At 32.5% G+C, this 12,803-nt stretch overlaps 1 protein-coding gene across 1 annotated transcript; it reads left to right on the top strand.

Annotated features, from left to right (window-relative positions):
• Positions 1-1,709: 1,709 nt before the first annotated feature.
• LOC112692157 lies at positions 1,710-2,495 on the top strand. Its single transcript, XM_025566732.1, has one exon. The coding sequence runs from the start codon at positions 1,710-1,712 to the stop codon at positions 2,493-2,495; it is 786 nt and encodes a 261-aa protein (XP_025422517.1).
• Positions 2,496-12,803: the final 10,308 nt, after the last annotated feature.

Genomic DNA, 12,803 nt, shown 5'->3' with positions numbered 1-12,803 from the left:
TATTAATTAACTATAGTTTAAATAAATTCAATAATTGTTATGAGTTCAAAAATAATTTTTTTTATTTATTTCAACATTAAAACATGTAAGTATACAAAACAAGTTTAATATACGTATAATGTTGATACCTACTTACTGTGAGCAATTCTTGTGGTGGGAGTAAGGTAGTCTTACTCTACTTTAAGGATAAAAATTATATTAATAATACATTTGTAAACAATACAATAATAATTAATCTATATACCAGTGGTGAATTCTCCAGGCATGCCGCATAAAAACGTTGTTAATCAAAATACAAAAATTATTTTGTAATCAATAATATATTATGTATTTTAAAAGAACATAATGTATTACAATAATGTAATTTAATTCTGTTATACTTTGTTACATTTAATGACAGAGCATACGATAGATGTGTGCGCAAGCTATACGACGCTTGTTACCGCTGTAAAATACTAGCTGTTCCGAGACCACCTCTACTAGCAGCCGCGGCATATATAACTCAGAGCATGTTCATTCTGTTGCGCTTTGTCAATGTCGTAATTTAAAAAATGTATGTGTACGAGTATATGACAATTTTTCTTCGTTTTGTTATATTGCGTTATTTTTTTAATATTGTTTAGTTAGTTAAATATTATTTAAATAAGTGCTAATATATTTATAGTAAATTGAAGTCTTATAAATAAATAAATACAAATGTTTGTAATATTTATTAATTATAAATTAAATATAACTATAGAACATTGTGATAAATGAGCATGCTCATACAACAGAGTTAACATTCGCCACTGGTATATACAAGTATAATAACATAATATATCTTTTATTTTATGACATCTACAATATACATAATATAATCAAATAGAGGAAATAAAAATGAAAGAGAACAATTACAGTGATATAAAAATTGGCATTATGAAATAATTATGATAAAAAATGAATAGATATGCATTGTATATATAAATAATAAACAATAATAACATTCTAAAATTGAAAAAAAAATCGAATAAATACATGGCTTTATACAAGCTGGACACATATCTAATAGATCTCATATAGGTACCTGTAATAAATTATTTTACTAATAATTACTCTTACTTTTTAATTAATTGTATCTATTATGTGGAGTCGGTACAAATAAGGGGGGCTAACTAAGTCTTCCTATCTTTCAGTTTATTGTACTTATGCAGCCGTTGGAGCCTATAGTTAAATTTTAAGTATATTTTATAAAGTATTACTTATAGAATAATATGAACTATAAGTTGATATCCGAAAAAAATCGAATACATCTGATTATTGTGATGTATAAAAGATCTCCTTGGCAATAGGTAAACGTCACACAATATGAAATAAATGAAATGCGTCATAGTCTTGTTGTGTACCCGTTTGTGCGCCGACACTTTTTGGACGGTTCTACAATAGCCTGTCAAAACTGTAAGTGTTCATCGACGAAAACCAAAGTTTGACAGTCTCATCAGCTCCTGTCCCGTCTGCATAACAACCAATCGACGCGGTAACCTTTCTCTTCACGACACAATGCTGGGCAACTCATGCCACTACGATCGGTGCAACGGCTTGACAATTGTTTTTCGCGCAGGTCTTCGTTCAAACGAAACGCGCCCAGCAAAGAGTAATCGTCCGGTCGGCCGCTACCTGCGCCAAACGTTTGACGTTTGCCGTGATCGACTGCCGGCAATTGTTCGTCCACCATGTTCAACCTGGTCAAGATGTCGTACAACGCGTGCGACGAGCCGGCGAAACGTTGGTACGACACGAAGCCAAAGAACGTGGTCAAGGTGAAGCTGAAACGGTGCTGTGCCGCGCTGTTGGAGATCGCGCGCGGCGGGCCGCGGGTCACGGACTCGCGGAACGGCTGGGTGTGCCGAACGGCCGCGTGGAACGGCCACGAGGACTGCCTGCGGGCGGCGCACGCGCTTGGCTACCGGTGGGACGCGATGACGTGCCAGGCCGCGGCGGCCGGTGGCCACCTGGACTGTCTGCGGTACGCGCGCGACAACGGGTGCCCGTGGAACGCGAACACGTGCCGGTGGGCCGCGCGCAACGGACACCTCGACTGTCTGGAGTACGCACTGAAGGCCGGGTGCCCGACGGCCGGGAACGCGTGCGACCTGGCCGCGGGCCGCGGGCGCCTGGACTGCTTGCGGTACCTGCACCGCACCGCCGTCTACGACTGGGACAGGATCACGTGCATACTGGCGGCCAAGAACGGCCACGTGGACTGTTTGGAGTACATGCGCGACAACGGGTGCCCGTGGAATAGCCTGGTCACCTATTGGGCCGCGATCAAAGGCCACCTCGAGTGCATGCGGTACGCGCACGAGCACGGCTGCCCGTGGCACGAGAAGACGTGCTTCTGGGCCGCGGTCTACGGCCACATGGACTGCTTGGCGTACGCGGTGGCCAACGGCTGTCAGTGGGACGAGGACGCGCGCATATGGGCCGCGGACTATGAACACCTGCGCGAGTATTTGTAACGCGCACCCCCGCGCACCACGGACCACTTTGATTTTTCGAATACGCCTTAGGCACACGCCATCGTACCTTCGAAAACGTTACTTTTAACACCCCTCCCACCGCGTTACGGTTTGGGACTCGATGTACGATGTGATTATATTAATATAAATACAGCTGTTCAATAACGTTTTATGTTTCTTGGTGCGTTCAACTACAAACCAAAATCACTATTTGACCAACAATTAACGACTGAATATCATAAAATTGTCCTTGCTAACCGAAAAAGGTTAAACACTATTGAAATCGTTAACTAATTCGACGTAGTGACCTGACATGAAGTCTTGGGCTGATATTTACGAATATTTATATTTTTAATATAAATATGTATTAATCTTATAAATTGCCTGGTAGTGGAATACTTCACATAATGTAACAATTACATTGCTAACAAAACAGTACGATCGTTGAAAAATTGACTCGCAACATTTTTCAATTATATTACAATTTCAACACAAAACGTTCAAGAATAAATATTGGACAAAGCAACAATGTCAAAGCGCATCAATACTTAACGGAGTTGTTAATTATTAAGATAATTTTTTTTAATTAATTTAATCTGCCAAGCATTCCGCCGTACGCTTTTAAATAATAGCAATATTAAGGGGGCTGTAGACGATGCAAAAAATCACGTAAAACAGGTCATAAGCTAGACAAAACTGTGGGACTTGGGTTTGATGGTTTTTAATTTTGAAAACAAATTAAAAATCTTGAACATCTTTACTAAAACTTGTTTGAAGGAATTTTTATTGATACAAAAATTAATGGCGTACTTAAATACATAAAATACATAAATTTCTGTTTTTTTAAATTGTCAATATCTTATTATTTGATTACAATATAGAAAATTCCTTTGGTCAATCCCTAGCTAACATAGTGACTTAATTAAATCTGTTTTCAAAATTTAAATTCATCAATCCCAAGTCTCCCAATTTTGTCTAGATTTTTAGCGTTTTTGATATTTTTTAACGAGGTGTAAATTTTCTTCGTGTTCATTGACCTTTGCATGCGCGTATGGACGCTAGAACATTTTTAAGAATTGTAGTATTTCTAGCTATAACATAAATATTGTATCGCTTATTTATCATAGTACCAAATACATTTTTTTTTTTAAATTTTCTTTTACTATATGCTTATAAAAAACGAATAAATAAAAACAATTATTTCCTACAAAACATAGACAAGAGAATAAAGAATTCAAATGTGTTTTCAAAATTAAAATCAGGATTTTAGTTACCGGATGAATTTTTCTTCCGCTTTTTGGTTCGAATTTGCGAAAAAACGACCAGCTCTCAGCAGACTTAAATGGTTAGGTAGGTAATAAAATAATATATATATATATATATATATGTATATATAAAATCCAGATTTGTACATCCGATTGTACAGTCCAAATAAATAAAGTCCATGTATATACGGTCCAGATTTATATGCGCTCTCACAGTATTATTAATGTCTTATAGTACTATACTGTCCAAACTACTGCCTATATTATAATAGTATTGGATCATCAAAACGTGAAGTTGTGCAAATCAATAAAATGTAAAGATAAAATGTTCATATTGATTATTATTGTAGTTCCGGGAATTCGATGTACGGTGGCATAATATACGCGATAACGGATTACATACACTAATGTTCATTTACTACTCACACATTGACACAGCCAAAATGTTCATGTGATATAAAATGCCTAAATATTACTCCTTAAAACATGCTACGCTCCAGCGATGACAACCGGATTCTGGGATCCTTGTACTAGAATCGGTTATTTTGTAAAAAAAGTGGCCTTGAAAATGTAATTATTTTAACTAGCTGCCCAAAAACGAATGCTTTGGTAGACTGGAAACGAGGTCTACTTTACAAGGTCACTTTTTATACGATATTTTTCGTGCTTCAAACGATTCCGGCATAGTATTTGGTTTTAAAGTACCAGGGATTCATGACCGCTCGTATAGCGATGCTGTCGTTTACAGTGGCGTACGCTTATGATATGGCTGGTAGCTGTAATTAGTATGCATAGGTTTATATTTTGATAATAACTTATTGATTTTCATTAATATTCACTATTTGTAAATAAGAAGTAAAAAATATACTATAAATTCTATTATTATATAATACTATATAATATATTTAATTTTAATATAATATTTAGTAGATACCAATAAAAAGTATACGTAAATTAGTTATAGTAATTTATTAAATAATTTATATATTATATATATAGTAATAAATAAATAAATAAATATAATAATATATAATACTAATATATATATATATATAATTGTATTAAAATAAAAAATATTACAAATATACAGTATATTAATATTTGTAACCCGAAGTGTAAGTATTTTTTATCGATAAAATAAATTCGAAGTTCATCTACTACTCTCACGAAACTGGGGCACTGTAAAAGTGTAATTGTGGGTTTTGTGTAAAATCACGCGAACAAAATTTATACTATGTAAAATATTTACAGCACTTTACGATTTGTTCTTGTCTGATTTTAGAGACATACGGAACTTCTCGCCGCTGTTTCGGACGCGGAATATTCCTATGTTCCTGGTAATCAATACCCCCAATATTTGGGTTTTTGAATTTTCTACAAAAGACTGAGTGAATATGAATGTCTCGGGAGTTCGACCATAGATTAATTATAAAATATAAAATATTAAATTAAATATAAATATAAAAAATATACATAGACTCTGGTATAGGCGATATGGAAACCAATTTATTTACTATAACGATGTCTCAAAATATAGCGTAACGGTAATTTGTAAAATATTTTTAATAAAATAGGTACGTAATTATTGTTTATTTCAAAATTTAGATTTTAGATAACGAATGCCGAATAGAGACGACCGTAAAGCATGTTGACGTAATTTATATATAAAAATAGAATGCAGCTATTATTTTTGATGTGAAACATCTATAGCCGCACGTAAAATCGATTTCTGGCGTGGCGACTTATGCCGTGGCGTTATATGATGTATATAGTCTATATGCAGTCGTATGTACGGTGTGGCGACGCGTCGCCATGCGCAATCGACTGTGCGATTCTCTCCCACTCGATCCTATAGTGTATACTCCATAGTGTATTTTCTAGTCGTTTTTATAATTGAATGTATTTTTATTGTTTAATAATTATAATACGTTTACTACAAGCATACTATCTTCTACCTGATATTTATTATATTTGTAATTATTTTAAAAATGCAAAAAGACTTTTTATTAACTAGTGGTTAATTAAATATGTAATACTGTAATATAATTACAAAAATAAATACTTTTTCTACGATATTCGATAACTTGTACGTTTATATATCTCCATATTCTATAATTCCATGTAGGATAATTCTACAATTCCTATATCCATATACCATACATGCTTTTTAGCTATTTTTGTCGATTGTTTAATCGGGATAAAAAGTTAATAGTGTTTTTTTTTTTAAATGTTTATAGATATTTTATCAATTTTTTTTTTTTTAATTTTGTTTATGAAATTAGATACTAATATTAATTGTTTTTTTTTATTCTTATAAGGAATATTAAATTGGCTGATTTGCTTTTAACCGATTAAATACATAACAAGCGTGTATGCGGCTTACATTTTAACCCATCAGATTTTAATAATATAAGTTCTCAACAAAGACTTTGATCTATTGCATATTTCGATGGCGTAACGCACAAGTGTGATAAGTGACATTTTTTTAAATAATGAGTTAATTTATTATTCAATCGAATCATATATTTCTGCACATTATGCACAAACGAAATTATAATATTATTCAAGTAATTCAGGGGCGGACTGGGCCGAAGGGCGAGGGGGCGAACGCCTCCTGGGCTGGTATGATTGCAAGCCCTCACAGCTTTATTGGGCCCATATGTAGAACTGTGTAGTGATTAATTTATCAGCAAATTGTGCAGTTTTCAAAACTGTAGCTTAGTTTGTTCATTGCGACGTAGAGTAACACCAATATACCATAGAAAAACGATTATCTATGCAGCTGCAGTGATGGTTGATAGAGTAATATAAAATACGCTGTGTTTAGATATCCGGGTGCCCGGGTGGATAGAGCGTACACGGACTGTCCGTGTATATATTCGATACCCGAATAGTTAAAGCGCGGGTCGGGGGCAGTTGTCACGTCAGTGATGCCATGCTAACGGCACTTGTCGCTACGCTCCTCAGCGCCATCGCTCCGCTCCGCTGATCGTAAATATCCCTCGACTTGCTATGCAACACCACCCCAAGTAGGTCACAGGGTAATTACTAAGTTACTAACTGTTGTATCAGTTATCAATCATCATGAAAATAATTAAAAAAGTGCAAAATAAAATTTCAACAGTTGAACCCGATACCTGTCGCTATGTATGGCGTTCAATACCTTTAGACTACGAGTTCACATACAATAATCTCATAATATTGTTCATACATTAATTTAGCTAGAAATAAAGAAAAGGTATTCAAATGGTGCTAATAGTAGCTACGGTTTTTTTTTTTTTTTGGAGCGACTATGATAATTACATGATTCAGTTGACCATCAATGACACAAAGAAATTTTTAAAGTTTTTTAGTTTTGTGTATCAAATGAAAAGATGGTTATTGGACATTGTTATAAAAAAACTTATGCTGTATAATAATATTCGTGGAATTTTTGGGCCTCTACCTAGGATCGCCCGGTCCGATTTTTTATCCCAGTCCGCCCCTGAAGTAATTGTTGTTCTTTATTGAAATTAGAAGAAAAATGTGATGTGTTCAAGTATTACTTTTTACGTGTACAAAATGTGTACAATATTAAGTACAATATTTATTTTTTTTTACATTTTTTTTAATAATACAAACGTGATAATTGCAGGTTTTTAATCCTCATTACTCATTACATGTTAAGATAAATATAACAAAAAGATCATTACAGTTCGTTATATTTTTTAATTGTTAAGACAGCTTAAATTAAAAAAATAGTTCTCCTGGACAGTTACGAAAATTTCACTTATTACACTTGTGCGCTATGCCATTGATTTAATGGTTCGACGGAGTATGCGCAACGGGACTGTTTGTTTCTTACCACCTCGCTGTCGCGCGGCGGTTGCCACGTCCGTCGGAGCGGTCTCGAAACCGATCTCGAAGCCAATGCTAGACGCCAATAGATGGCGCAAGCAGTAGCGTCTAACGGCCGAAACGTAAAATGCTCGGCGATTGGGAGCAGCGCGTCAATATCGTTGTAACACAACGGCGCATTTGTCTGCAAAGCACTCCGAATCGCTAATCGATCCCTATATCCAAATATGGCGACTGCCATAGTGAATTATATAGTTGGTGGATACTGGATGCGGGCGGTCATCGTTTCTGCCAAAATGAAAGGATTCGATTTTCCTTTTCGCCAAATCTATTTCTACTTATATTATTGTGATGGCGTTTGAGAACCCTTTGTTTATCTGCAATTCTATCGATTATCGATGTATATCGAGATTTGGGATAAGTCATCATTTTATATTGAAGATGTACAAGAGATAATTGATTTTACATTTAATAATTTCAACGCATTATAAATAAATATAAATCGAACTATATAATATTATAAGTTATAACTAGGGCTCGAGACTTATTGTACTTAAAATCATTAAAATAAGCGCTTAAAAACATCATTATAAGCACTAAAATAAGCATTTAAAAAATTTTAAATTAAGCAAAAATATGTATTAAAAAAAAAAACTATAAAATTCTAACTAAAAAATCGAACAAAATAAAAATATATCTTCACTTTCAAGAGTTTAAGGATTTTATGGATTTTCTAAGGGATTTTTCTGAAAAATAAAATGTAAACTGTTCTCTCTGTTCTTGATAATTCTGATGTTTGACACTTAGTTCTATTTTCAGCGTTGGAATATCTTTGTTAACCTTACAACGATGCCTAGGACGGCGACGAACTACGTGACAACGTATTTAAATTATTTTTAATTTTAATTCTATCAAAACCGACTTTGCAGGAGAAAGCTATAAATACGTTAAAAAAAAACTGGTCAAATAAGCAAAAATAATCAGAAAAACTGGAAATAAGCATTTTTTTGAGAACTGCAAAAAAGCAAAAAAAAAAAAAAGGCACTTTCAAATTTCATAATTACAAGTGTTTTAACTTGACATACACTTCTACAACATTCTCCAACATTTTAAGTCAATCCATAAAAATAAGCAAATTCTTTAACTCTCGTGCCCTGGTTATAAACTATATCATGCGTAGTTAGTGTCTGGGTTATCGGGATTGTAGTTCTGTGGTCGAATATGTCAATACTGTGACATTATAGCAGTGCGAATCGTAAATATTATTCATTAAATAATATAAGTATTTATTGAATATATTAGAATTTATATATATATATATATATTTTATAAATTATTCTGTAAGATGTAATATAAAAAAACAATTTATAAATACAATAAACGCAATAGAAGAATATAAAAACAAAAACATTTTAAGAACAACGTTTTTAAAAAAAGTATGCAACAATTATTTGAAATAATAAATAATAAATATTTAATAGAATTATAAGAAATATTTGACTTTATATATATATATACAAATTTAATTATAAAATTCAATTGAAGTTCAAAAATATGAATCCGAAAATTAAGTCAAGCAATTTTTTGGAGAATCGCCTCTCCGTGGTGGCCTCTAGGTAACTCTAAATGGTTCTCAAACTATAATTTAGATAGTTGTGTAGAAATATATATGGCAGAATCGAAAATCGAACGTTTCCGTTTTGGCGGAAACGAAAATCAAGTTTTTTGGCGGAAAGGACTGACACCCTTGGGTGCTGGGTAAATAATTTGTTTTACTGCATAAATGCTTAATAATGCCTATTACATTGCTTACAACTGATCAGTATGAACGTGATATATTTTAATATTTATATAAATAATGGTAGTGGATATAGGATTTATTGGTGAAGAAGGAGACTTAAAAATAAATAATATTTAATACATAAAGTGAACAGTTATATCGGCTACATCATAAATTATTGATGTCATAATATGAAAACAGATATAATGTTAATTATGTATTAATATCAATTTTAAGTACAACATTATGGTAGGGTTTCAGTTCCCCTCCCCGTTTACACTAATTTATAGGTGGGTAGGTACTATTAAAATTTGATATTCGCCATACTGCATTGTTTGTAATTCGGCACCACTGTTGCTAACATAATATTATTTTCTCGAGATGAGCCTATGTTTCACAGATAAAGTTTCGACGATTTCAATATAAGACTTAAAATATTTCAGTGAAACAATCTTCGAGTCAGAGGCTAAAATATATACTTTTTCGTACTGCACACTTGATGATTTTGTCATGCTCCCCTTTTAAAAAAAAATATGTTAAATTAAAAACAAATACCATAATATAGAGAATAGAACCACAACACACTTTTCAATTTCGTACTACACAGTTAACATTTCGTATTACACAAAGTGTATCGTATTGCACACAATTTTAGTTTCTGCTCCGAGTATCCGGAAACCGAGTCTCACGACTCGTGATGGGCAGAATATTTGTTACTACCGACTAATTAATTATTCGACTAAACTTGGCACAACCAATTAATATGAATAGATTAAATTAATCGGCAGTATACCGAAACTGAACTACCGACTAATTTTATGAAATTTAAAATTAGTTTCCTTTGTAGTGGTTTGTTCGTAGCCGGTTCGATTGATCAAAAATAATATCATACAAAATGTATTTCCAACATACATATATAGTGTTTTTATCAGTGATTAATTTTTTTTTTTAATTATTTTGAATGTGCATATTTTTGCATGTTTGATAGATTTTGCAGGAGAGTGCATATTTTAAAATTGTTATGCTTATTTTGCATATTTTGACAAATTTTTCAAATTTTATTATTTAAATTTAAAAACTATAGATACAAATAACATACATACATATTTCGACTGATCGAAAAAAAAAATGTACTAAGAAGTACTTCCAGTAATATGCTATCTGCAGACTACCTCTCATATCTCGTTATAATTTTTATGTAAGTATAAATAATCGCTGCTTACGAATTGCGTCCCGTATAAAAAGGTATAAAAAGGTATAATACTAATTGCGTCTCGGGTTTTTCTTGAGCACGTCTGAATTGCGTCCCCATTACCTGTGATATCTTTAAAGTCGAAATTATTGGTTATTACTTATTATCAATTTATTATAGATTTAATAAAAACGATTACGTTAAAACTTTGATAATTTTATAGTGAGTTAATTTCTATAGACAAACACAATTATTGTCGCAGTGCAGTGTAAACGGTTCACTTATTCACACGCGTTACTTTTTTTAAACCAAGTTTTCAACTTTTAACAATCACTATGGCGAGTGAAATGAAAACCATGTTTAGCGAAAAACAAAGGGATTTATTTGTGATTGGTGCGTACAAATTTCGCTTCCACAAGTACTTAAAAAAAAATAATCTAGAACGGTGGTGTTGTTGTAAAAAAACCTGTACAGCTTATATTCATTTGAACTCCGATAATGAAGTAGTCAAAAAAGTTATTGATCATAGTCATGGTGAAGAAAACGAAATATTGAACCGTCAAATCGTGAGTAATCAATTAAAACGAAAAGCTATCGACGATATTTGCGAAAAACCAAGTAAAATCATTAGTTGCGAATTACTTACACATGATGTAGATACTTTAACTACATATGATTTACAATTGATCAGAAAAAATATGCATTATGCACGATCGTCTATTTTGCCCAAATTACCAAAAAATTTGGAGGAACTTCAAACTTCATTAGACAATATGAGCGATTTCTTATTAACCAATCGTAGTGAAAACTTTTTGTTGGTAAATGATAAGGAATCGAATATCTTATTATTTTCTTGTAAAAGTAACTTAATGTTTTTAAGCAATGTTGATACAATTTTTGTTGACGGAACTTTCAAAAGTTGCCCAAGCCTTTTTACTCAAATCTTCACAGTTCATGGCTTACAAAATGATAAATATATATCACTATTATTTTTTCTACTTCCTGATAAGGAATTAAAAACCTACGAAAAGGCATTTTTCCACATTTTGTCTGAATGTAATAAAATCAATATTATATTTTCTTCAAAAAAAGTGTTTGCAGATTTTGAAAAAGCAATACATTTGGCTATTTTATCAGTTTGGCCTTCAATAACTCTGAAGGGATGCCGATTTCATTTGGGCCAAAGCTGGTATAGGAAAATACAATCAATTGGCTTAAGTTCTGAGTATAAAATTGACAGCGATTCAAGTAAATACTTGAAATATTTTTTTGGATTACCGTTTCTTCATCCCGACGAAGTGATCAACTGTTTCACAGACGATTTAATATCTATTAAACCGTTAGATGAAAAAATTGATATATTTACTGATTATATATTAGAAACATATATACTACCAGAATTTAGTTTCCCGCCTTCATTATGGGCAGAATACTCGGCTACTACTATGAGAACTACAAATAGTTGTGAAGCTTTTCATTCTAAGCTCAACGCGATGTTTTATAATGCACATCCAAATATTTTTTAATTTATTGATACTATGAAGAGGTTACAAACAGATATTTATATAAAACAACGTAGTATTCACTTAAACAACCGCACAACCTCGATAATTAAAAAAGAACAGTTTTTAAAACAAGCAATGGCAGATTTTGAATCAAAAAAAAATTAGTAGGTTTAAATTCCTAAAAAAGTTATCTTTTAAATTTTTACCGGTACTATAACATTTTTATAAAATTAAAATTACAAAAAAAAAAACAATACATTTTTCACCAATAACGATAATATTTTTTATACAGTTACAATTTTTTGACAAAATACAAAAACAAAAATAATATATTAAGCAAAAATAATATTTTTAACCTACCTGTAGTAGTAAACTAGTAACTATTACTACAGACAGTCCTAATTCTGTATAAAAATGGGAAGGGAAATATTGTTTAGTTTTTATAATATACGAGACTCAATTGGTACCTATAAAAGTTAAAAAAATTCGGGACGCAATTAGTATGACCACCAAAAAAACCCAGGACGCAATTAGTATGACCTCCAAAAGAACCCGGGACGCAATTCGGAATGAATTTTTGCCGCGGGACGCAATTCGTATGCAGCCTAAATAATACTATAAACCCATATCGACCGTATAACCCGCTGGATATCAACCGGAGATCGATAAAGATAATAGTCGATGTAGAATAATAGATTATTTATTTAGTGTTCAGTTCAGTCGATTATT

Source organism: Sipha flava, unplaced genomic scaffold, assembly GCF_003268045.1.
Source record: "Sipha flava isolate LNK unplaced genomic scaffold, YSA_version1 71_pilon_pilon, whole genome shotgun sequence".
NCBI classification, from domain to species: domain Eukaryota; kingdom Metazoa; phylum Arthropoda; class Insecta; order Hemiptera; family Aphididae; genus Sipha; species Sipha flava.
The sequence above is the reverse complement of the archived record's forward strand: the minus strand, read 5'-3'. Positions and strand labels throughout refer to the sequence as shown.